The sequence below is a fragment of the Vigna umbellata genome, chromosome 8, assembly GCF_029865625.1.
Source record: "Vigna umbellata cultivar VRB3 chromosome 8, Vumbellata_1.0, whole genome shotgun sequence".
In the NCBI taxonomy this organism is placed as follows: domain Eukaryota; kingdom Viridiplantae; phylum Streptophyta; class Magnoliopsida; order Fabales; family Fabaceae; genus Vigna; species Vigna umbellata.
The window spans coordinates 15,770,467-15,796,283 of NC_142172.1; the positions used below are offsets into that span (position 1 = coordinate 15,770,467).

The following is a 25,817-nucleotide window of genomic DNA, read 5'->3' on the forward strand; positions in this document are numbered from 1 at the left end:
GTAACGAAAAATGACAGATTCTGGTTGAGATGCTGAACAACCTTAAGACATGTGAGAATGAGAAAATAACCGGTAAGCATCCCAACGACATATGGATAATAGACATTGGTGCTTCTAACAATATGATAGGGAATTTGAAGAGTTTTTCTGAAAAGAGAACAATACAAGATTGTCCGATGGGATTGCCTGATGAAGAACAAGTTATTGCCACCAAAGAAGGGACGATGATTCTCGATGGTGGTCTTAAACTTGAGAATGTCTTTTATGTGCCAAAATTACAATGTAGTTTTATTTCTGTGTCACAAATGATAGACCAAACAAAATGTGTAATGCAGTTTACACATAATCATCATGATCTTTGGCATAAACGAATGAGACATCCTTCCTTTAAAGTTGTCCAATTGATTCCTAATGTCAATAGTTGTGGGAGAAAGTGTTTGAATAAGGTTTGTGAAATCTGTGAAGAAGAAAAGCAAACAAAAGACAAGTTTCCCTTAAGTACTTTTCGTGCAACAAGTATTTTTTATTTAATACATTGTGATTTGTGGGGTCCCTATAGAACACCTTCATCTTGTGGTGCATCCTATTTTTTTAACATTAGTGCATGATTATTCTCGCGGTGTTTGGATATACTTATTGAGAGACAAGAGGGAAGTATCTCAAACAATGATAAATTTCTTTACTCTAATTGAACGCCAATCTGAAAAGCGTGTTAAAGTGGTCATAAGTGATAATGGAATTGAATTCACTTGTTTAAAAAGATATTTCATTGATCATGGGATTATTCATCAAAAATCATGTGCGGGCACACCGCAACAGAACGGAAGAGTAGGGCAGAAACATGGACATATTTTGAATATAGCAAGGGCGCTACGATTTTAAGGGAAACTTCCGATCCAATTTTGGGGTGAATGTATTCTGATCGCTAGGTACCTAATTAATCTTTCTTCATCCCTCACTCTTGGTGGTAAAACACCATATGCACTTATCCATGGAAAATCTCCTTCCTATGACCACTTAAGAGTGTTTGGCTCACTATGCTACACACACAATCAAGACAGAAAAGGAGATAAATTTGATAGTAAAAGTCGTAATTGTATTTGTTGGCTATCCTTATGGACAAAAGGGATGAAAATTATTCGACTTAGAGAAAGAGGTATTCTTTGTTTCCCGATATGTCAAATTTGTTGAAACAAAATTCCTTTTTGAAGAAGCAAGCATCACATCTCCTCTTACTCAAGTGTCCATCAACGCTCCTTTCCCGGGAGAAGAATATCTTGTACATGACGACAAATGTTGATGTCAAGGGGTACTAGCGAAGCGCATGATGAAACCCAACGCCTTGAACCTATTCTAGAAACACAGAACTACACAAATGCAATGTCCAACAGTAGCGATGAACCAGAAAGCAACATTGCTTCCTCCTCACAACTTGGAAGAGGTCATCGGATCAAGCAATCTTCTGTGAAGTTACGTGAGTATGTGACAAACACCATGATCAAGTTGAGCCCATCTGTTCGTTCCTCCGCTACATCACATCATTCAGGTGCGTGTTATCCTATAGCTCACTATGTTAATTGTGATAGATTTTCATATCAGCATCATCAGTTCCTTGCAGCAGTAAATGTGGATCGACAACCTATGCATTTTTCAGAAGCTATACAAGATTCACGCTGGCAAGCAACCATGGCCAATGAGCTTCAAGCTCTTCAAAATAATGGCACATGGACCTTAACCACCTTACCTCCAGGGAAGAAAGCTTTGGGTTGCAAGTGGATTTACAAAATCAAGTATCACTCAGATGGTACCGTTGAGAGCTTCAAAGCAAGGCTAGTCATTTTGGGAAATTACCAAGTTTAAGGGATCGACTACATTGAAACTTTTGCCCAGTGGCAAAAATGGTTACTGTACGTACAATATTGGCTGTAGCTGCTGCTAAAGCGTGGGAACTTCACTAAATGGATGTTCACAAAGCTTTCCTACACGATGACCTTCAAGAACATGTGTACATGAAATTGCCCCCCAGCTTCATGGTGGAAAACCAAGGAATGGTCTGCAAACTCCATAAATCGCTTTATGGTTTACGACAAGCAGCAAGATGTTGGTTTGCTAAGCTCTCTACTGCTCTGAAGAAGTATGGGTTTCGGCAGTCTTGTTCTGATTATTCCCTATTCACTTTGCGGACGGCCACTATAAATATTGTAGTGCTCGTTTATGTGGATGATCTTATTATTTCAAGTGATGATTCTGAAACTATTCGTCGATTTAAAATTTATCTTCATACATGTTTTCATATGAAAGATTTAGGGAGATTGAAATATTTTCTTGGAGTGGAAGTTGCTTGTTCACCCACAAGAATTTACTTGTGTCAAAGAAAATATGCCTTAGATATTAAACTTGAGGCAGGTTTACTTGGAGTCAAACCAACTCCTCTTCCTCTTGAAGAAAATCATTGCTTAGCATTGGCTGAAGGTCCTTTGTTGTCTGATCCAGCTTGTTATTGACGTCTTGTTGGACGCCTCATCTACTTGTGTTTCACTAGACCCGAGCTGTTTTACAGTGTCCGCACTTTCTCTCAATTCATGCAGCAACCTGGAGAAGATCATTGGCATGCTGCTTTGCGTGTGGTTTGTTACTTAAAAGGGAACCCTGGGCAAGGCATTCTTTTGCGTAGTGACAGTGATTTGAATTTGTATGGGTGGTGTGACTCGGATTGGGCTGATTGTCCACTTATTCACAAATCTGTTACAGGATGGTACATCTCTCTTGGTCGCTCTTCTATTTCATGGAAGGCTAAAAAGCAACACACAGTCTCCCGATCAACTGCCGAAGCGAAATATCGTTCCATGGCCAACACCATATGTGAATTGAAGTGGATGAAAGACATTTTATCTAATCTTGGTGTGCCTCACCCTCACCCAATTCATATCCATTGTGACAGTCAATCCGCTCTTCATATAGCTAAGAATCTGGTTTTCCATGAACGCACAAAGCACATTGAGGCTAATTGCCACTTTATTCGTGATGAGGTTCTTAAGAATATTAAGCTCTCTTATGTCCCTAGTTGTACTCAGCTTGCCGATATATTCACCAAGGCTCTTGGAACAAAGCAATTCTTGTCCTTGTTAAGCAAGTTGGGCATCCAAAATTTGCATGCGCCCACTTGAGGGTGGGTAATAACGATATGTGGTATATGTTGTTGCTATATTTATCTATGCATGTTTCCAATCTTATCAGCAAAGATTGAGTTGGGTAATTTGGAAAGTATATATTTGATTATATTATCATGGGAAAGTAGGAGCTGTGATAGGGGGATTTTAGGAGTGTTTTATGGGATATAGAAAATTACATTCTTGCATATATTAGGACACAATTATTGAATACAGACAGAACATTCCAAAATATCAGTTTTGACACTCCACAATTTTATGAACTTTTCATTTGAAGTTTTTTTTAAGACGAATGTGGGCTTTATCCTGACATTTATGAATATAGGATAGTTGGTGACTTAAAATTTACACTTTAAAGTAAATCATCTGAAGTTCTAAAGATTTCTAAATTCAACTATTAGTTAGAATGACTTTTTTATCAAATTAAAAAAAGTGAAGTTGTCATTAATCTTATTGATATTTTTATAATTTTTTTGGGGAAAAAGTGGTAATGACAATAAATTTAGAAGTTGTCTATAACGGTAAGAACTTTCAATTAAATTAAGATCGTTCTCACTCATAATGAATATTTTGTTCTATTTAAGTTATTTTTTATTTAGAAAGTAAGAGATTACTAATGTCGTTTTCTTTACATGACAAATGATATGTCATGTCCCAATCTTTTTAAGACTTGAAAATTTAAATAGAATGAAATTTGAAAGAGGGATGAAAAACTAAAAACACGTAATAGTTTAATGACAAAAAAACATAATTAACCCTTTCTTTTAAACATAACTGAATGTGAAATAATTTTTAAACCTAGGTGGTGTCAGAAATATGAATATATGGATTAAAAATAATTATTATTATTATAAATTAATATCACATAATACTTAAAATTTATCTATTTGTGACATCCTATTGTGGTTATTGTTCGTGTGATTCGTTGTTCTTCATCACTTTGTTCATTTTGTGAAAAGTGAGAATGTTGAACAACTAAGTGTGATGACTGAAAAAACACTGGTGGAAGATAAAATAACATTAACGAAGTACTTGAATTATGTGGAGATGGTAATGTCATCGTTAAAGTCACAAACATGTGTAATGATTCAGCACCAAAGGTTGAAGGAATGAAAAGAATGCCTAGAAGGATAGGACTTGTTGGAAGGGGTTGTTAGATAGGTGTAGAAAATCTAGAAAAGATCCAACATGGATAGGAAAATGTTTTGAAGGAGAGTGGAGAAGTTCTTGTAGCGTATCATACTGTACCATAAATAATAACATTGTTGTCATCGAAATATTGTAAAAATAGAAATATGTAACAATGTAGTTTATGTACCTTACTGTCACGTAAATTATCATTTCATCTCATGTTCTTTGAATGACAATTTTTGGTCATTCCAAAGTACAATTTGTTGCTTATGATATGTTCCTCAATCTCTGTTATTTCTTCCTCTAAGTTATCTTTGTGAGTTTGATCGAAGTTGAGTGGATCAAAAGAAATATTTTGTCCTGAACCCAAATTTCGCACTACCATATTTCTGTTTATTAAAATTCAATCTTTACATAACAAATTACAAGAACGATTATCAAAGAAGTTCATGTTCACACCCAATAAAACAGAACCTGGTGGCGGTGAAAGTATGCAACATTATTCGACTAAATCTAAGGAATTTATCATTCTTTCCACTGCAAAAAATTCCCATGTCTATCTAACATTAAGTTAAAGACGAATAAAGACAAGAGAATAACCTTCTAAAGCATCTTTTGAACTTCACTTACTCCACACCCTTCTAGGCTAAGGGCAAAATGGTCTTTTAGCGACAAAATTTTCCATTTTGAAAAGTTATGAAAGAAAGACAAGAGAATCAATGAAAGTGGGCAGCGATTACGTGCAAGTCCACCTCGATCTTATTCTAAAAAATCTATCTTTGTCCTCTCAAATGGGTTGGCAATAAACTTTTACAAAAAAAATGGAATTTTTAGCAGTGCCTTTTCTTACCTTTACTTTAATTATCAAAGTGTCTACATGAAGCACAAAATTGTGGAATGTTCCTCTAGCATGGTTAGAAAAGCACGTTGATATCTTTAGCCAAATAAATAAATAAATATAAAAGGAAAAAGAAAGCACCTTTGTATCATTTTTCTCAATCACCATTTTCAATCTTTAATGGGTTCCTCTTAATTTTCTATATGCCTAAATAAAATATTCTCTAGTTTTCAGAAAGTGACCTTTGAAAGAGGCCCAATTTCCCACCCAAGATTAACAAAAAAGGACAAAGTTATCTTGAAGCGTTTTTTGCACAATGATTCTCAATTCATAAAGCGTCTTGAAATTGGTACAACTCTTATGATATAGAAAGGGGAAAAATTCATTCAATATCGATATAGCATTTGAGTTAGCCTTTATAAACTGGATTAAATTTTATTTTCACTTCATAAGATTGATTAGGATTAAAATTGAGACTGAAATGAGATAACTGAAGTACAGAAACTTTTATATAAAAAAAATAGGTATATAATAAAATTTTCAACTCAATATAAAAATTATATTTGGTAAAAGATTAAAGTTAGAAAAAAGACCACTTATTTTTTAAAAACACTTTCAAAAATTTAATAAAATTGAATATTTTTCTGACTTTAGAAAAAGGCTCAATGAACCAAGTATTTAATTTTGAGTCAAAATTAAAATAAAGAGTGAATAAAGCATTAAAGGAGTGAGGGATAGCGGTTTTTTAACCAAGCAGGATCAATTTATTTTCAAAATTATCAATAAGGTTTTCTTTAAAAAAATTATTCTTATGAGTGCTGGTGCAAGTTGTTGGTTGGCTTTGGAAAAGCCTTTTAGTCATGAGTGTTATATACCGTGAGAGAAAGAGAGAAACATTAATATTGTTTTACAACAACCAAAAACATCCGTGAGAGAGTGTAAGAGTTGTCCACTTCTTGTGCTAGACAGTGAGGTGTGGGTGAGAAGCAGAAGTCTAGACAACAAGAGTAGAGAAGATTTAGTATCAAAGAACCCATTGGAACATTTTCTGCAATCAGAGGTAAGGGGTTTAACTTGAGAATATAATACAGTGTATGATGGGTAGAAGGTGATTATTTTTAAAGTGATGATGCATTCATGACCTTGGTATAATATCTTTTACGTATGGATTGGGTAGAGGGGTGGTCATATGTTAATTTTCATTTTGCTATTGTAATGGGTATATAGGTTTTGGGCACCTTGGAATGATGCATGTTTATGGAAAATATCATGGGAACACTTAAATCATGTTGTATTGTGTATCATTTTGCATCCTTTTTACCTTGTATGAGTTAAACACCTTGAAGGGACAGTTATCTATACTCTTTGACCAAGAGTGTGGGTAGGATGGGAGTGAGAGTTGTCTTCCATTGTTGGAATGAAAATGAGAATGAAGGAGTGAAGTGTGATACTTTGAAGGAGTATAAAGAAGAGGAGGAGAGCTTAGAGAGAGTTTCTTCAAAATGGGTTGTTTAGTTTTGTGATAGAAAGAGAAGATGAGGAAGAAAGGCGAACAGAGGGCAAAATTTTGGATCATGAAGGTTGGTGTCATGTGTGGAAGAGGATCGTGAAGAGAGAAGATTGGAAAAGATGAGAGTCTTGGTTAGTGTCTCATGGGTTGTTCACGTAAAAGAGAGAAGGGAAATTGAAGAGAAGAGGGAGGGGAGAGAAGGTTAGTGTCTCATGTAAGTGTTAAAAATAAAAATAAAAAAATAAAAGAGAGAGTATAGTGAGTGGGAGCATGAGTAATAAATAAAAGAGAGAGAATAGTGTAGGTGTAAGTGGTGTTTTACGTAGAGCAGAGTGAGAAGAAAATGAGTATTGAAAAGGGAATGAGATGGTTTTATTAGTGATAGATGAAAGAAAAAGTGAACAAGATGGAGGGAGAAAGAGAAACTTACGTAAAAAGCAAAAAGGAGAGAGAAAAATATTTTTTTTGTGTAAGAAAAATAAAGTTTTGATTTTAGAATAAAAAGACTTGGGTGGTAGAATTAAAAGGAGAGTGTATTTAAGGTAAAAAGGGGTATATTAAAAAGTGTGTTTTAATTTGTGTTATAATTTTAGTAAAAGCGGATGTGCACTAAAAATATTAGTTTTAGTGGATGGCTTGTGAAATTAATAATTTCACCTGGGTGTATCAGTAAGAAAAATAATTTAATTAATTAATTGTGAAAATTAAGTTATTCAATTAATTGTGAATTTTAATAAATTGTTGATTAATTTTTCTAGTGTTATTTTAAACAATTATTGAGAATTGTTGGTTATTTTCTTAGTCTATTATTGGTTTAATTATACATGTTATTGAAAATATGTATGAATTCGTGATTGAACACGTCTATTTTGTTTGATGTCTTCTACGTAGATTATGTTATTTACTTGTAACTTCGTCAGTCTTATGAGCATTTCAATACTATAATAAATACAAGTCTAGCATGAGATTGAGATTCGAGTGTCACCTCCTTCTGCGCGAGGAGGTGAATGTCTCGCCCAATGATTTTAAGGAACAAGTAAGATTTGGTTTGTTGTAATGTATGAACTTATGATGTGTGTATGGTTTGTTTATGTGATCTATTGTTATAAAAAAATACTTTCACAAAATTTGTGCTCCAAGATTATTTTTTTTTTTTATATATCCTATAAGGGGTGTTACGCCATCTCTGTCATTGTAATTAGTAATACCATTGTTGGAATCCGGTTCAAGACATAAGCATCTAAACTAAAAGAAAATTTGCAGTAAATTTGTCTTTCAGAATTTTCATGTTTTGTTTCACAGACACATGAATTAGAGGTTGAGCAACGAGAAGAAATTTGAAAGGTGAAGTTTTCAAAGTCGAAACCATGAGTTCTCAAGCAGCAGCAAAGGGGAACCAGGAGGACTACAAGATGAAGGACACAAAGCCAGAGCTTGGAGAAAGGTGGCCACATGGAGGGCAACGTGGAGGGAGTGGTTGGTTATACAGTGAGAGAGCCACAAGCACTTATGACTTGGTGGAACAGATGTTCTACCTCTATGTCCGTGTTGTGAAGGCCAAGGACCTTCCACCAAATCCCGTCACCAGCAACATTGACCCTTATGTTGAAGTGAAGGTTGGGAACTACAAGGGGAAAACAAGACATTTTGAGAAGAAGACCAGCCCTGAGTGGAAGCAGGTTTTTGCATTTTCAAAGGATAAGATTCAGTCCTCAATTGTTGAGGTATTTGTGAGAGACAAAGACATGGTGGCCAGAGATGACTACATTGGAAAAGTGGAGTTTGACATGCATGAAGTGCCAACAAGGGTACCCCCAGATAGCCCTTTGGCTCCTCAGTGGTATAGGCTTGAGAATCTCAGAGGGGAAGCAAGGAGTAGAGGAGAGATCATGCTTGCAGTTTGGATGGGGACACAAGCTGATGAAGCATTCCCTGAGGCTTGGCATTCAGATTCTGCTTCAGTTAAAGGAGAAGGGGTTTATAATATCAGGTCAAAGGTTTATGTTAACCCAAAACTATGGTATCTAAGGGTTAATGTGATTGAAGCTCAAGATGTGGAGCCACAAGACAAAAGCCAGCCACCCCAAGTTTTTGTGAAGGGTCAAGTTGGACAACAAGTGCTCAAGACCAAGTTGTGTCCAGCAAAAACACCAAACCCCATGTGGAATGAGGATTTGGTGTTTGTGGCAGCCGAGCCATTTGAGGAAAAGCTTGTGCTAACGGTTGAGAACAAGGCTTCCCCTGGGAAGGATGAGGTTGTGGCAAAAATAGCCTTGCCTCTTAACAAGTTTGAGATTCGTTTGGATCACAGAGCAGTGCACTCACACTGGTACAACCTTGAGAGGTTTGGCTTTGGTGTGTTGGAGGGTGACAAGAGGAACGAGACCAAGTTCTCAAGTAGGATTCACCTGAGGGTGTGTCTTGAGGGTGCTTATCATGTGCTAGATGAATTCACAATGTATATCAGTGACACAAGGCCAACTGCCAGACAACTTTGGAAGCAGCCAATTGGGATTCTTGAAGTGGGGATACTCAGTGCTCAAGGGCTCCAATCTATGAAGACAAACAATGGTAAAGGGTCAACAGATGCTTATTGTGTGGCCAAGTATGGTCAGAAATGGGTGAGAACCAGAACAATCACTGAGAACTTTAATCCCAAATGGAATGAACAATACACATGGGAAGTGTATGATCCTTGCACTGTCATAACTTTTGGGGTGTTTGACAACTGCCATTTGGGTGGTGGAGGCCAAACTCAAGGAAGTGGAGCCAAAATTGACTCAAGAATTGGCAAGGTCAGGATTCGTCTATCAACCTTGGAAATGGATAGGATTTACACAAACTCATACCCTCTGCTTGTTCTGAAACCCTCTGGGTTAAAGAAGATGGGCGAGCTTCAATTGGCCATTCGTTTCACCTGTCTCTCCATAGCTCACATAATTTACCTTTATGGACACCCTTTTTTGCCAAAAATGCATTACCTACATCCATTCACTGTGAACCAGTTGGAAAGTTTGAGGTATCAGGCTATGAACATTGTGGCAGTGAGGCTTGGGAGAGCAGAACCACCACTGAGGAAAGAGGTTGTGGAGTACATGCTGGACGTGGACTCTCACATATGGAGCATGAGAAGAAGCAAAGCCAATTTCTTTAGAATTGTGTCACTCTTTTCAGGTGCAATATCAATGAGCAGGTGGCTTGGTGAGGTGCAACAGTGGAAGAATCCAGTGACCACAATTCTAGTGCATGTCCTCTTTTTCATCTTGATATGTTACCCTGAACTGATCCTCCCCACCATGTTCCTCTACATGTTTCTCATTGGAATATGGAACTTCAGGTTCAGGCCAAGGCACCCTCCAGAAATGGACACCAAACTTTCTTGGGCAGAAGCAGCACGCCCAGATGAACTTGATGAAGAGTTTGACACTTTTCCCACTTCAAAGGCTCAGGATGTGATAAGAATGAGGTATGACAGGCTAAGGAGTGTGGCTGGGAGAATACAAACTGTTGTTGGAGACATTGCAACTCAGGGTGAGAGATTTCACATCCTGCTCAGTTGGAGAGACCCTAGAGCAACAAGCCTCTTTCTCATTTTCTGCCTCGTTGCTGCTGTAGCATTGTATGTCACACCCTTCAAGGTTGTGGCTTCAGTTGCTGGCATTTTCTGGCTAAGACACCCCAAGTTCAGAAGCAAGCTACCCTCACTGCCTAGTAATTTCTTCAAGAGGTTGCCATCTCGTGCAGATAACATGATTTGAGGTTGCACGTTAATCATAGCTTCTTTTCTGTATTGCATCATTCATTTTTATACTTTCTCGTCAGTACACAGTTACAATTGCTTTTCATCATCTTATCAAATTTTTCATTCTTTAGTTACATGGGATTAGTAAATCAATCTCCTATATTTTCCCCTAATATTCATTTTGTGTTCGTTATACATATCATCTCATTCAAAACTTCTCATGTGGATCAAATTCTCTGTTATTTTTATGTATTTACTCAAATCCAGAAACTTATGCATGAACCTATGACATGAGACACGAATTACCTAATTTTTATGCATTGGATTATATTCAATGGTGCTAATTTATATATGTCAAATAGAATACCTATATACGGTGAAATTAACAAAAAAAAAACACACACACACTAAACCTCGTCATATATGTGATAAAATTTGACTAACTTAATTTACATGACAAACTCAGGTACAACTAGAATAAAAAAAATGTTGAAATAATTTATTTTAATATTTACAAATTCTATCTTATCTTATAGTTTTCTATTTAAAAGAAAATACAGAACTGGAAGTAACCATAACGACAAAGTTTTTCTTACAACTTTCTAACAAATACAATAATATACATTCCTACTTTAGTATTCTTGATAATGAAAAAAAAAAATATCCTGAAACAAAGATCTCTGTAAGTTTATATATTAGTCAACGTGGCCCATAGAGCACTTTTTTGAGGACCAGAAATGACCCATAAATAATGAGTGTTTCATCCTGTACCTCCAAGCATTTCATCCTGCACCTCCAATTTTCTAAAATGCCCTTAATTAATAAATGATTTAAAAGTTTAATCTTTTGATTATTGAAAATTTTCGTGCCACTGTTGACTCCACCTCTATTTTCCACCAATTAAGAAACATGCATTCTGCTCCTCTCTACCCTTCACCCCTGCACTCCTTGGACCCTTCATTCCTGCACCCCCTCATCCCAACACCTCTTGCGTCCCATCTTTTTTATAAAGAAACCATACGCTCTTTCATAACTCTTCACAGGACTTTGATAATATTTTTTCTCTTGAGAGTTATTGAGTATTATCTAAAGAGAAGTATTGTTCGAGTGTGCACTTTGGAGTGGTATATTGGCAGCTTGACTCTTTGTGTTGGTGCAGTTTCGGATTACCTCATTCTTCTTTGTGTTTTTGCTGTAGAAAGAGGTTAGTATTTGTTTTTAATCTGTGTGTATAGATAGATTTCATGGTTGGATTGTTATTGATGGAGATGTAATTTAGTTTCGTTAATATGTTTGCATGCTACCGAAACATGAAGTTATAAACATGTAAAAACGAAAAAACGATATGAACTCATCGACTGTGGATAGCCGATGATGCTGATCGGATGTGGAGATCCGATTGATTTTGAAACAAAATGAGAATAACTAAATGCATAGGAATCGGACGTAGAGATCCGATAGTGAGAATTCGGATATCAATATCCGATACATGTTTAATGTTATACATAAAACTTTAATTATGTTATCGTTTTAATTATTTTATTAATTTTAAAATTATTTGTGAATTTGTATTAGTCTATAATGAAATTAGATATTTTTTAATTGATATAATTTTGTTTTCTGAATTTATTAAAATTAATAAAAAAAACTCAGTTATCTATCACATATGAAAATTCGATTATATATATATATATATATTTCTATATCCGAGATTGAAAATTTTTCGCCGATTTTATTTAGTAACTATTTTATTCAACAGTGCTTGTTATTCAGCTTACCATACATTTTTTATGGAAAAAATTGAGTTACCTATTTGAATACTTACTTATTACAAGCAAGGATTAGCATTTATTTAAAAAATTGAAGATGGAACAATATATAATATATTAGATTTTCATAAGATATTTGACACCCATTCATTTATTTATATAATTTTTAGTTATTTTATATATTATTTTATTATTTTATTATTTTATAATTATATTTAAGTATATGTATAATTTTTATGAATTTATAATATAATTAGATAATATGTAATTTTTAAAAATAATTGTTACGAATTTTTCATAATTTTGCATGTTGTTTTATGAATATTGTTTAAGTAGGTTTGTTTTATATAAAAATTGAATAAAACTAGTTAACTTTATTTTTATAATTATTATTTGTTGTTAATATAAAAAATGCATTTTAAATATTTAATTTTTATAAGTTTTAGATATAAAAATTGTTATGAAAATTTTTAATAATTTTTTATATAGTTTTAAGTTTATTTAACTTGGTGTTTTATTTAAGTTAGATTATATTGTTCATAAATTTATAGTTGTATAATTATTGTATTAGTTTTTGATTTTATAATATAATTATAAATTATAAATTTATTGTATTATTTTTTTTTATACGTGATTATAATTTAAATGGACAAATATCATTGGGATGGATTCTGAAATAAATTTTATCATACTATCAGAATTTTCATCATTTATAAATGAGGTTGTTGAGAAAGATCTGACGAATAATTTCACAACAAATGAAATTTTTTCTTCTCGTAAAAACTGAATTGAATGGGTAAAACGGATTGCATATGATCTAGGAAGACGTTTGTGTTGCTAGGATGTGAAAGACGCGAAAAATATAGAAAATACAAACTCGACCAACCTAGTGCATATGGTACTCGAAAATGTGAGTGTCTTTATTAACAATAATATTATAATAATTAAAAAAATTCACTAGTAAAAAATATTAAATTATTCAAAACAATTTATTTCAAATAAAATCAATTTAACTAATTCATTATAAAATTAAATAATATATTATTACAAACAAAATAACTTAAATCTCTAACAAAATTATAAATATTTCAAATAAAAAAGTAATTAAAACATTTTTAACTAGCTGTAAAAATCTAATATTTCACAAAAAAAAAAAAACAATAAATCTTCTAACTATAAAACAAATTAATTCAAATCTTGATATAAATAAAAAATTAATTCAATTAAAACAATTTTATTAAAATAAAAATCAAATAACTATAAATTAAAAAATTATAACAGAAAGTTTAAAATAATTAGAACAAAACAATTAAAAAAATTAAAACACGAATTTTGAAGTTATTATAACAGAATATTTAAAATAATTAAAACAGAAAATATAAAATAATTCAAACAAGTAATATAAAATAAATAAAACAGATAAATTAAAATATTTAAATTTGTTTAATTAAAAAAATAAATTAATTCGAATCTTTATATAAATAAATAATTCATTCAATTATAAAAAATTTATTAAAATAAAAATCAAATATCTATAAATTAAAAAATTAAAAAAAAATAAAACAGAAAATTGAAAATTATTATAACAAAATATTTAAAATAATTATAACACAAAATATAAAATAATTAGAACAAAAAATTTTAAAAATTAAAACGGAAAATTTAAATAATTAAAATTATTTTATTAAAAGGAATAAAATTATTTCTTTATATCAATAAATAATTATTTCAAATATAACAATTTAATTAAAAGAAAATTCATATAACTATAAATTTAAAAATTAAAACAGAAAATTTAAAATAATTATAACATAACATTTAAAAAAATTAAAACACAAAATAAATAGTTATTATAACATAACATCTAAAATAATAACATTTCAAATAATTCAACCAAACTCAACAAAATAAAAACTGAATATTAAATTAAAACATAACATAAACAAAATAAAAAAAAATCAACATAAAATCGGGCATGGAGAGTCGACATGGCGGATCTCCATAACTGATTGAGCATTTATCGGATCTTGACATCCGTTGAAGGATGTATTGGTTATGGAGATCCGATTCAGCCCCTGTTGACTCTCCATACCTTATTCAACCATATCTGCACATGATATCTACCAGCATAAAAAACAACACAAACCAACCTCCGTTGGGTGCTCAAAGGGACCATGGGTGGGTATTTCTCTGCACTGGCCGGTGCTGGATGAGCTCCTCTATCTCTCTAGCCTTCGCGTGACGACCAACGGGACGACCTCTGTGCGAGAATGGACGAGCTATGTCTGCGACAATGGACAACCTGTATGTGTGCGACAATGGAAGAGGAAACTACTGTGTGCTGGGTGCTACTGGAAAGCTTCCGATTTGAAGGAAAAGTAGTGTGCTGGTGGGTGCTACTGGAAAGAGGAAACGCACCTCAAGAAAATGAGATGTGAAGATTGAGAATGAGATGCGAGAGAAAAAGCGTGGGAATAATATCTCTGAGCCAGAATCTTTGACCACTTTTAAATTTTTCTTTTAAAATATTAAATCCTCTTAATTACGGGTAATGTGAGAATTTTAAAAAAATTTGGAGGTAGAGGATGAAACACTTAGAGGTGCTAAGATGAAACACTCATAAATAATTAGTGACATAATTGGGCCACTGGACAGAGTATAGTCCACTGGACCCGAATCTCTAAACATTTCTTTTTACACTCTCATAAAGTAGTGAAAGGACTTATTTATCTTTATTTTCTTAGTTTCATCATCTTCTTTAGATATATCACTAAAAATAACTTAACTTATCCACGTGGATATAGTCCGAAACTCTTTCCGTTTAATAATCCTTACAGTAACGAGTATTAATATGAATATTGTTTGATTTTTTTAATTGAATTTAAGAATAAGATGAATATATATGACTATATATATTTCTATATACGTTATTTTTATTTTTATTTTATAATTCTTCTTTTTGTTTTAGATACAAACTTTTTTTATTCTTTTAAGTATTTGTCTTGTCATAAAATATATTGGTATCTTGAAGATATTTTTTTTCTTATCATAATATATATATATATATATATATATATATGGGGTTTGCTAACGCGCGTACGCCTGTTTTTCAGTTGGTACATTTTAGCAATGTGTACCGGGTTTTAGTAGACAAAAATATCCTTATATATCATGGATTCTAAGTTTTAATGTTAAGGGTATTTTAATAATTTTCATTCTCAAAACTAAAAAAAAGAAACCCCCAAACCCTTACTCAACTCTCTCATTCCACTCAACCCTTTCTCTTTCCTCTTTCTCACTCCAATCTTTTCTCTGTCATCCCTACTCCCAAACCCTTACTCACCTCTCTCATTCCTCAACCCTTTCTCTTTCCTCTTTCTCACTCCAATCTTTTCTCTGTCATCCCCACTGTAGCCCTAATTGAAAAAATTAGAAACACTTGCTGTTAAACAATCTTACAAAAAAAATGATTTTATAATGAGTTTTCATCTTATAATTTTTGTCTTATCTAATTTTATCCAATTTATAAAGGAATTGGTAATTGACCTGGAAAAAATCAGAAATACTCGCTGTTAAACAATTTCTTACAAAACATGATTTTATAATGAGTTTTTATTTTATAATTTTTGTCTTATCTAATTTTCACAAGTATAATGACATCAAAGGAATTAGTAATTGGCCTGGAAAAAAATCAGAAACACTCAGTTGTTAAACAATTTCTTACAAAAAATGACTTTATAATGAGTTTTCATTTTATAATTTTTGTCGTATATAATTTTATCTAATTTTCACAAGCATAATGACACACGAAAGAATTGGTAATTGGGCTGGAGGGTTTTTTTAGAGATGATGATTCAACAAATAGAGATGATGAAATTAGAGAGGTTAGTGAAAATGATGAAATTGAAGAGATCTTGAATGAATGAAGGTGAATATGTCAATGACTCAACTCTTTACAAAGAAAATTTTTTTAAAGAGATGAAAGAGTAAGGATTGAGAAGAATGAGAGAGGTGAGTAAGGGTTTGGAGGTTTCTTTTTTTTTTTTATTTTTAAGTTTTGAGAATGAAAATTATTAAAATACCCTTAACCTTAAAACTTGGAATCCATAATATATAAGGATATTTTTGTCTACTAAAATCCGGTACACATTGCTAAAATGTACCAACTGAAAAACAGGCGTACGCGCGTTAGCAAACCCCTATATATATATATATATATGTATATATGTATATATATATATGTATATATATGTATATATATGTATATATGTGTACACACATATGTATATATGTGTACACACATATGTATATATGTGTACACACATATGTATATATGTGTACACACATATGTATAAATAATTAAAAAAATTTCCGTAACTAATAAGCAACTATGCAATAATCAAATCTATTTAGATCTATAATTTTGATGTAATTGATCTACTATTTCAAATTCAATAAGTATTTTTCAATAAGTAAAACTTATCTAAAAGATTAAAAAAATGCACGACAAAGCTTACTTATATATCTTAGTTTTAATGCATTAAAATATCTCTTCTTTAAGCTTTTTCCTCTATTAAAATATCATTCTAATAGATTAAAATGATTAAATTCTTAACAGTTTTAATCAATCTGAAAACCTCAATTTTTAATTAGAATTACTGCATTGAGATAAAATTTTAATAGATTAAAATGTTTTTCTTACTAACACGACAAGATTAAAATTATTTCTAACCCATTAAAATAGAGCTTGAAATCTCAAATATAATTCGAAGTAATTCTAAATGAATTAATTACTTTATTTACATAAAATTAAGAATAAAGTAATCACTTTCAATACTCAAATAACACAAATTACAACTAAAACATAAGATTAAACAAAATATCAAAGCTTTCATCTTATGTCATCACATTGATATGGTTAGAAATATCAAATCCTAAGGATCAAGGTTGCTTCAAGCATCTAGTTCAACAATTTTTATTATATTGTTAAAAAAAATACCCATATTTTCATCATACTAAGTTAGTTAACGAAAGAAAATGAGGTTTTTTCAGCAGAAAATGAGACTTTCGCGTTATTAAATAAGTGATACAAATTAATGTCACATGCCACATCTTTTTAATTTGAGTTTTAAAATAAAAACTGTGACAATGTAGTGATTGTAAACGTGTCTAAGGTATTCTTAATTGTTATAAATATCAATTAAAATTTAATTTCATCAACAATACAAATAAAATTACGATAACAATTTTTTTAAACAAAATATGTTTCATAGTTATAAATAAGTAATAAATATAGAAGAGCTAATTAGATGTTACGTTGACAAACCGTGATAATTTATTATCGTAAAATATTTTTCAAATTTTAAAAATATAAAAATTTAATAATAATAATAATAATAATACAAAAGTAAAAATATATCAATAGATTGATTTCCATGTATATCTCCATCCATCTCATGCTTTGAGAGGTTAAAATTGATAGAATTCAAAAGTCCTAAAATTCTAATTAAAACAAAAATTGAATTAGTAAATCAGCATATACAGATATTTTTTTATTAATATCAAACTTTCATGTATTTATTTTATAAAACTATTTTAAATAATATAAATAAATATATTTGATTAATTACACATAATTTATTTTAATGACGTGTGTTATAGGATATTTCAATGACGAGTTTATTGTCACATAATCTAACTCGTTTGTTCTTAGCAATTTCTCCAACGCACAACATTTCTTAAAAAAAACGTTTATTTCGTGGATTTCAATAACTGCTATTCAACCAAAGAAATATTCCATTCTCTCTTTGTTTATCGTTCTAAATAGGAATTTCCTTCGTAATTTCCGTATTCAATTTTTAAGTTTTAATTTTCTATTAATCACACGTGTTTTTTTCACAATAATCTTCCATCAATGGAAACTTCATATACAAATGTAATTTTCCATCAATGAACTTTCTCACATCAGAAGTTGACTGTTAATTTACAGGCCAACCATCACCATTCAATAACTCACCACCTTATTCATTTCTTGATTACAGAAAAAGCAATATATATGTATATGTCAGGAATCATAAGTCGACCAATGCTTTATGTTGATAAATGAAAAAGATGAACAACTTATGCATGCAACAATTGATGAGCACGTAGATAAGTCAGGAGTTTCCTTTGTCTTCTTCTTATAAGACAAAACCAAAATCTTCTCTTATCTTTTAATCAAATATACCCTTGTATTCCCACTCAAAAATCATGTAAATATTCTTTATATTTCAGTGCAATTCATAGAAAATATTGAATACGATAAGTAGTTGTAATTAATATGATTTTGTTAATGGAGTTTATGTGTGCTTATGAATGCACATAGAAAGATGAAGAAGGTGGGCGAGAAATTAAGGGTGGTACCAGAAAGAACGAACTAAGATATAATTTAAGAGAAGAAATAAAGAAGCTACAAGGTCATATATATATATATATATATATATCTATGATCTAGTAGGTGGTAGCCATGGGTTGAGATGAAGTTATGGAAGACCACAGAGAAACTAGTCTTGGCGAGGGCGCGTGAACCAGAGAGAACTGAGAGCTCGAAGACGATGGAAGTACTCAGAAATGGCCACCAAACACCTTGCTGCCTGGCGCGTGGTTAGAAGTTGCTGCAGACGGTGAATGGTTTGGTGCCTCAGATTATCAGCCTGTAATTTCATCACCCCAACACTTCAACTTTTTCCTTCTTCATTCAATTCTCACTCATTTAATAAACTAATAAATATCTTTGACTTTATTGCATTCTTTCATTCCATTCATCAAATGCACTCTTTTCGATTCTTAAATTTACTCCTTTAAATGCTTTTTAAAAACCAAGCATTCAATATATTTCATTCTATCACCACACACACACACACACTTCTTTTAAATAAATTAAACAGAATTTACTTTATTTAAGGATGTTGTCGTTAAAATATCTTAAAACAATTCTTTATTTTCATCATCATTTTAATTTATTTGTTTCAAATAGAAAACGTATCGATTTTATGTTACAGAATAAAGATCAATCATACTGTATAGATTTTTCAGAGTTAGTAAATCAGTTAAACGAAAGAAAAAATGAATAGCATAAACTCATTGTATTTTTTATGTTAGATTAACAAAAATAAAATATAAGTGCAACTTGGTTGAACACTACTGAAGATCTAATGAACTGAATTTTTTTTAGAAGCATATAGGGAATTAATACTAGAATGGTGCCTTCGTTTGTTGTCTAATTGCAAATTATCCCCACTAATTTATTAATTAATATGACATATAGTCTAGTTAGCTAGTCTAATTTTAAAACTTAGGCAAAGGAATACTTAAGAAACTTCAGCATAAGGACAATTGGATTGGGACCTCTTCCATAAAGAGGTTGAATGTTATTTTTCTACCTTATGACACATTGGATTAATTTCTGAATTCTTTAAACGACGACAACAACAATGATAATCAAATCAATCACTCACACTAAAATCTAGGACCATGTTTTTTCTAGTCAACTTTGTGGCTAGTAGCATTAGATTAAACGATTAAATCTTCAGTTTTTGCCCCCGCTATTATTGTTTTATTGGCACCCCTAATTAAACGTTATCAATTAATAAAAAAATTGCAGTCAACTAAGATAAAGATAAAGAATACATCAAAGAGAGATGTAATTTTTTATGTAATTATTTGACAGCTTTAAAGGGTTGAAGAAAACAAAATTCTTTAGTAATAGATAAACAGAAACTACAAATCGGTCAAACTGAGACACAGATTAATTAATGGGAAAGGTTTCTTGTGACAAAATCTATTGTACAATGATGATGAGGATGGTGTTGTTGTTGGCTACCTAAGGATTCCTCCGGTTTTTTATGTTGTTATTTTTTTATTGCTTACTTTACCATAGTTTCAAACGTGTTCTTCGAAGACTTGTAATTAAAATCAATAATTAATCATTGAACTTAAGCATAGTTGGTGAACCGACCCAGTGACCATGAACGTCACACAGAAGTTTTACACATCTTTTTCCTTTTTTCCTTGATTGTAATGGAAATTTCAGGATCAAACACGTTCACACTTATAAACTCATTTTAAATATTTTATTTAAATATTCTATGGTAGGTCATGCGAGAGTGTGTGTGTGTGTTTTCATAAATGGCCAAAAAGAAAGCTATGGTGTGTAATATGTATGTTGTGTCTTCAAGTTACAGTTACGACCATGACATCACATAGGTATGGAATTCAGAACGTATCTTTCCACGAGGAACATCAACGAGGGACCACTTTTTTCCTTAGACTCACGTGTACGTGACCAATGCTACACTTGTTGATTAGTACTAACTTAGGAATTCGATGTTAAATGCATTTATATCTATTATTATCCTCACATTTTACTCATCAAAAACCATTTTTCAATACCCTATTTACTATTTTCTATACCAAAACTTTCAGTACTAAACTTTGTCCTATCTTTTTGTACAATAACCATAAATCAGTCTTAATCAACAACAAAGAACTACAATATTAGCTATAGGGTTTTATTTTCCTACCGCTTTCGAGCAAAACTACAAATCTATATGCTTATAATATATATACACGTGCACATACAATTTTGTTGACACAAAGACATCTATCTATATCTATATGTATAAATATTTCAAAAAATTTATATTAATTATTTAAGTTTTTGTTAAAATTAATTTAATATATATAGATTCGATGTAACAACCAGATGAGAGATGGTGGTGGGACATGCATGAAATGGAGTAGGTCTCCCCATACCAATTCAAAGAGGAACAAATTCTAGTTCCTTACCTGATCCCCACGAGATCAGTTACGGAAACTTTGTACAAATGTTATGAGGACCACAAGACTAGTTTACCAACATCACAAAACTTACCCAAATTAAATCGACCACAAATTCAGCATGCATTCATTCATCCATCAAACATTGTTAATAAGTTGTTATTTTACGTAAACAAGATTCATATATATGTACCTGTCTCGCAAAACTTTCAAGAGTGGAGAGTTTGTTCATTGCCACAGCCATCTGTCCCATGTAGTTAGTCATATTTGGAGGACACCACAGAGAGTCCGATGTTAAAGTGTCCGAGAGAGATTGGTTTAGGGCATCGAGTCCTTGTGAAAGAGCCTCTTCTGCCTCCTGTGTGGATTGTTGCAACCCACATATCCCAAGTATTTGTTGCTCCGTGAGAGGCTCGATTTGACCCAGAATAATCTAAAACCAATGCACATTAATAAATCAATAAATAAAGAAATGTTAAGTCATTGTCTAGGAGTTAGGTTCGTTTTGTTTGTATGTGTGTGTCACACAATTTCATGGTCAATGAAAGGTTGTTAGTTTACTTTGGGTTATGGAAATTAGAGGAAGTTAATTCATCCATAGGAAGAAGACAGTGAGAGATAGAGACCCGTGTCATGCACTTTGCTATAACTCTTTTTCCTTTCTTAGTTGGTTTCTCATTCCAACCAGAAAATTCAAGTGAAAGGCATGGCTTAACAGGAATCAAGCCTAACTCTACCCCTTCATCATAACTTTAACTCCATATTCATTGATGGCATTAAATTCGTCTCCATAAAAATTCATCCCCATTAAATCCATATTCTCCAAGACAAGTCAATGGATTCACATAACAATCCTTCCTAGAAACAAACCTTCGCATTCGAAACAAGTGTCATATGTTTGTTTTTGTTTTGAAAAGATATTAATTTATTATTACCTTGATGAGTTCAGAGGGTCTGAAACCACCAATCCACATGAAGCAACGCTCCGCTGGGGTCTTCCACATGCCAAAAACAAGGTGGAATACGTCTGTTTTGGCCACTATGCTCTTCAGGTTCATTACTTGGTCGTAGTGAGCCAAACAACTGTCCACATATAACCGAAGCTCGTTTTCATGGAGGTGTTCTTGCACTGCACCTCTTAGTTCGCACACTATACGCTGGTGCTCCTCTAACCATCTAGCATATTCCACGTCAAACATTGCAGCCTCTGCAATTCATGCACAAAACTATCTATAACTCAACTGTTTTAATTGAAATTTTTTAACTTTTACAGTAACCAATAATAATGCCAAATTTTATTAGACAATTTTTCTTTTTTTTTAAAAATATATAGAAACTAAATTCTACAAGTTTATTCTTGTGTTTCTTTTTACCAATATAATGTGAAACAAGAAATGTGACGTGAGGCTTGCTATATTTTAATTCGTAATAAATACATAAGTCTAAACTGACATTGGAAATAAGTTATAACAAAAGAGTAATACGTAATATCTTAAAACTATAAAAAATAAAGTGAATAATAATAATAAAAGTTTTCTAAAAATATGAGAGTGAAAAAGAAGTGAAGAGGCAGAATGGTCACCTGAGCTAATGCCAGTCATAGCCATAGGAAAACCTTGCTCACCTCCCAGAAGGGCATTTCCACCCATTAATATGCCCTAAAATAGAAACACGCATTGCTTGTTAGTGCTATCAAGTTTGAACTTGCATTATTGCAACACCATCATGTCAAACACATTTATAACATTTTATATATGTATTAGAAAAGCTAGTTTTCAAAAGCCTAGCTTCAATATATATATATTTATATATACTAAGTTGGTGTTTGTCTGGTCTAATGTATTTAAGAGAAATAATCGTTTCTTCGTCAACCTTTTGAGCATATTTTAACAAAAAGTACTTTTCCGAAAATATTCTATTCAAAGAATGCACCAAGTCTTTGCCGTAGAGAAGAGGTTCTTCCTTACTTGAGCTCTTGCACGCTGCAACTCTTGTTCTAGCTGATTAAGCTTAATTCTACTTGACTCTAGCTGCTGAACGTACGCCTGAGAGAGACACAGAGAGAGAGAAAGAGAAACACAAATAAATTGGTCATATTATAACAATTTATGGCTCAAACTTTAAATAATAGAGACTCGTTGACAAGTCTTGCCTGAAATGTGCATAACCACACACAATATTTTAGAAAAAGATAATCTTTCAGGGGAATTTACAGTACCTTTTTCCTGAGCCTGCTTTTTCTTGCTGCTTCTCTATTCTGAGCAAGTCTTCTCAGTGTCTGTGCACACCGTTTTGAAACCACACATTAATTCGCCTTTAATTATCAAATCCAAAACAACACCGTACACGAAGGAACAACAAATGTAACACAAAGAAAATTAATCATAGTTATCAACCTTAGGATCTGGTGTTTTGGGTGCTTCCTGCTCAGAACTTGAGGTTGCTCCCTTGCGATTTCCCTCTCGCTGATATAACACATGCATATTAAACAGGTGATTAATTACTGAAGGATTTTTTTTTTCCTCAACCCTTTTGAGGGCACTGGAAGTTAAATATATAAATTTGTGTATCCAAAATAAAAACTACGCGTGTGTATATGCTGTGTACCTTAACAGCTTTGGGTTGTTCAGGTGCAGATGGAGCTAATTCGGTGTGAGGGTTGGGCTTGGTTATGGATGACCCTGGTCTCTTGGAGCCACTGGTGTGCGTGGAGGGTAACTCCATGCTAACCTAATTAACAAATAGAAAAAAATAAAATTATATTTAACTATATATATTAGAAGCTAGATAACACATGGATAATCTAGATCAGATGTACATATCATAGCATCAAAATTAACAAAGTACAAATGAGAGTGGGATATGATTATTATTATTATGGTACCTTGGAATTGGGTGGTGGCACTGCGTGCATAGGCTGAGATGGGAAAATATTGAGAGTTGGTGGTGGCCTCATTCCTGATGATGAGTTCTCTGTCGAAACACATATATGAATAGAATTCGGCATCATCAATTATAAGTAAATATATGTATCAAAACAAGTAATATATATATATGATCACAGAGAAATTGTGAGATGTGAAAAACAAGAGTTATGTTTTTCAAGAGAGAAAAAAATGATTGCAGAAGAACACAAATAAGAAGCAAGAGAGGTGTGGGAAACTGTCATGCATTATTTGTAGCTCTGCCAGAAGAAGGAGAAAGCAGAAAGCATCCATGCCCTATGTGTATACTTTTTCAGTACATGTGGAGATTATGAATAAAATCAACAAGAAAACTAGGAGAGTGAGTGGGAGAGAGGATCAGTTTTCTTTTTCCTTTTTTGAGAAGTGCAAAAATGTCTCTACAACATATTTTTGGCCACCCTTTTTTTTCACTTCTCTGAAAGGATTTGGTCAAAGAAAGTACTATACGGCAGATAAGATATGGATCTCCTGAAACATGCTTTTGCTGTGACCCAAACAAACCTTGCCTTAGAGAATCTTTCAAACTGAAATGAAAAAAACAAGTGCTCTTCTTTCTCAATTGAAGAAGATCTTGAAATCAGAAACAGGTTTATTTGTTCCTTTATGTAAGAGCATTTCAGAGAGAGAAAAAGCTCACGTCTTTGGTCTTGAACACTAGAAGGGTCAGCCTGACCGTCAAGATATAAAAAGAAGGCTTGATCCAATTCTCCCAGATCATAAGCTCCAGAATCTTTGCTTCTGTTGAATAATCATAAAGTAAATCAAAACAACAGCAGAAAGAAAGTAACACAAGAAAAATATACAATTGGTGTGAATTTTCTTCTAAGAAAAAATTGATAGGATGATCCCTGAGATGTGTTGCATAAAGTGCACTGCTTGGCTTATGATGATTACTCACAAGTAATTTGCAGGGATAGAGTGTGATGAGGAAGATGGCATCATCCCAAAAGAGATTTGTTGGTCTGGTATTTGATGATGATGAAAATGATGTGGTGGTTGTTGATGATGAAGATGTGGGGGGAGTGGTTCAAGTTGAGTTGTTGAGTTGGTGCTCTTAACACTTGAAGAAGCCATGATATTCTGAGAGGAGCTTAAAACCTTTGTCTCTTTGTCTCTTCTTGCTCTTTTTCTTGTGCTGCTTCTAATTCAATAGCTATGGAGAACCCATTAATGGTGAGACCGCCTTCTGGTTTTTCCTCTTAAAACCATTTCCCAAGAGAGAGAGGGAGTCGGTTATGAATTCTCGATGAATAGCTAGAGAGTAGTGTGTGAGGAAGAGAGAAAATAATAGAATTGAATGCTACAAACAAAAGACAAACCTTCTTTTCTCTCTTCTTTTTACACCTATCTCATTTTCTCTCTCATCTTTTGTGCTATTGCAATTTTATTCCGACACTGTTGTTCCCTAGCATTTCTCTATCCAAAAATGTCACATTTAAGTTTTGAATAATTTCTAATCGCACTAAACACACACAAAATTATATTTCATTCATTTATGATACAATCTTGGTTTTTTTTTTTGGTGAAGTTTCGTGTTCATTGATTAATTTACATATATAACTTTGTATTATACTCCTTTAGTAATTTTCATCAAACTATTTTTTTTTTCTGAGTATATATACACATAGGAACGAGAAAAAAAAAAGTGGTTTTGTTTAGAAAATTCATTTTTGAGTTGAGAAGGATGTTCTAAGAAATGAAAGACCAACAATGGCTTTCTTGGATAACCCTCTTATTCTATTGGTGAAAGGACAAAAAGTCTTATGTTGTGTTCAACATTTACTGTACACTTTTCCATGCAAACTTACACGTAGTTCCTTGAACCACCTCTGCCATTGGATCATAACATAGCCAATTCTGTTTTTAATACATAT

The 25,817-nt window shown here is 32.4% G+C and overlaps 2 protein-coding genes across 2 annotated transcripts; one reads left to right on the plus strand and one right to left on the minus strand.

The window, feature by feature from the left end:
• The first annotated feature begins 5,946 nt into the window (after positions 1-5,946).
• On the plus strand, positions 5,947-10,564 carry FTIP1 (C2 calcium/lipid-binding plant phosphoribosyltransferase family protein). Its single transcript, XM_047316725.2, has 2 exons — positions 5,947-6,199; positions 7,952-10,564. Exon 2 carries the CDS (start codon positions 8,017-8,019, stop codon positions 10,405-10,407), a length of 2,391 nt encoding a protein of 796 aa, XP_047172681.1. The 5' UTR covers positions 5,947-6,199; positions 7,952-8,016; the 3' UTR covers positions 10,408-10,564.
• An 8,004-nt stretch (positions 10,565-18,568) lies between these two features.
• LOC124840643 (bZIP transcription factor TGA10-like) lies at positions 18,569-25,314 on the minus strand. Its single transcript, XM_047316728.2, has 11 exons — positions 24,842-25,314; positions 24,581-24,681; positions 23,862-23,950; positions 23,585-23,707; positions 23,374-23,442; positions 23,196-23,255; positions 22,945-23,022; positions 22,560-22,635; positions 21,913-22,184; positions 21,171-21,410; positions 18,569-18,852 (listed from the first exon to the last, which is right to left on the minus strand). Exons 1-11 carry the CDS (start codon positions 25,015-25,017, stop codon positions 18,703-18,705), a joined length of 1,434 nt encoding a protein of 477 aa, XP_047172684.1. The 5' UTR covers positions 25,018-25,314; the 3' UTR covers positions 18,569-18,702.
• Positions 25,315-25,817: the final 503 nt, after the last annotated feature.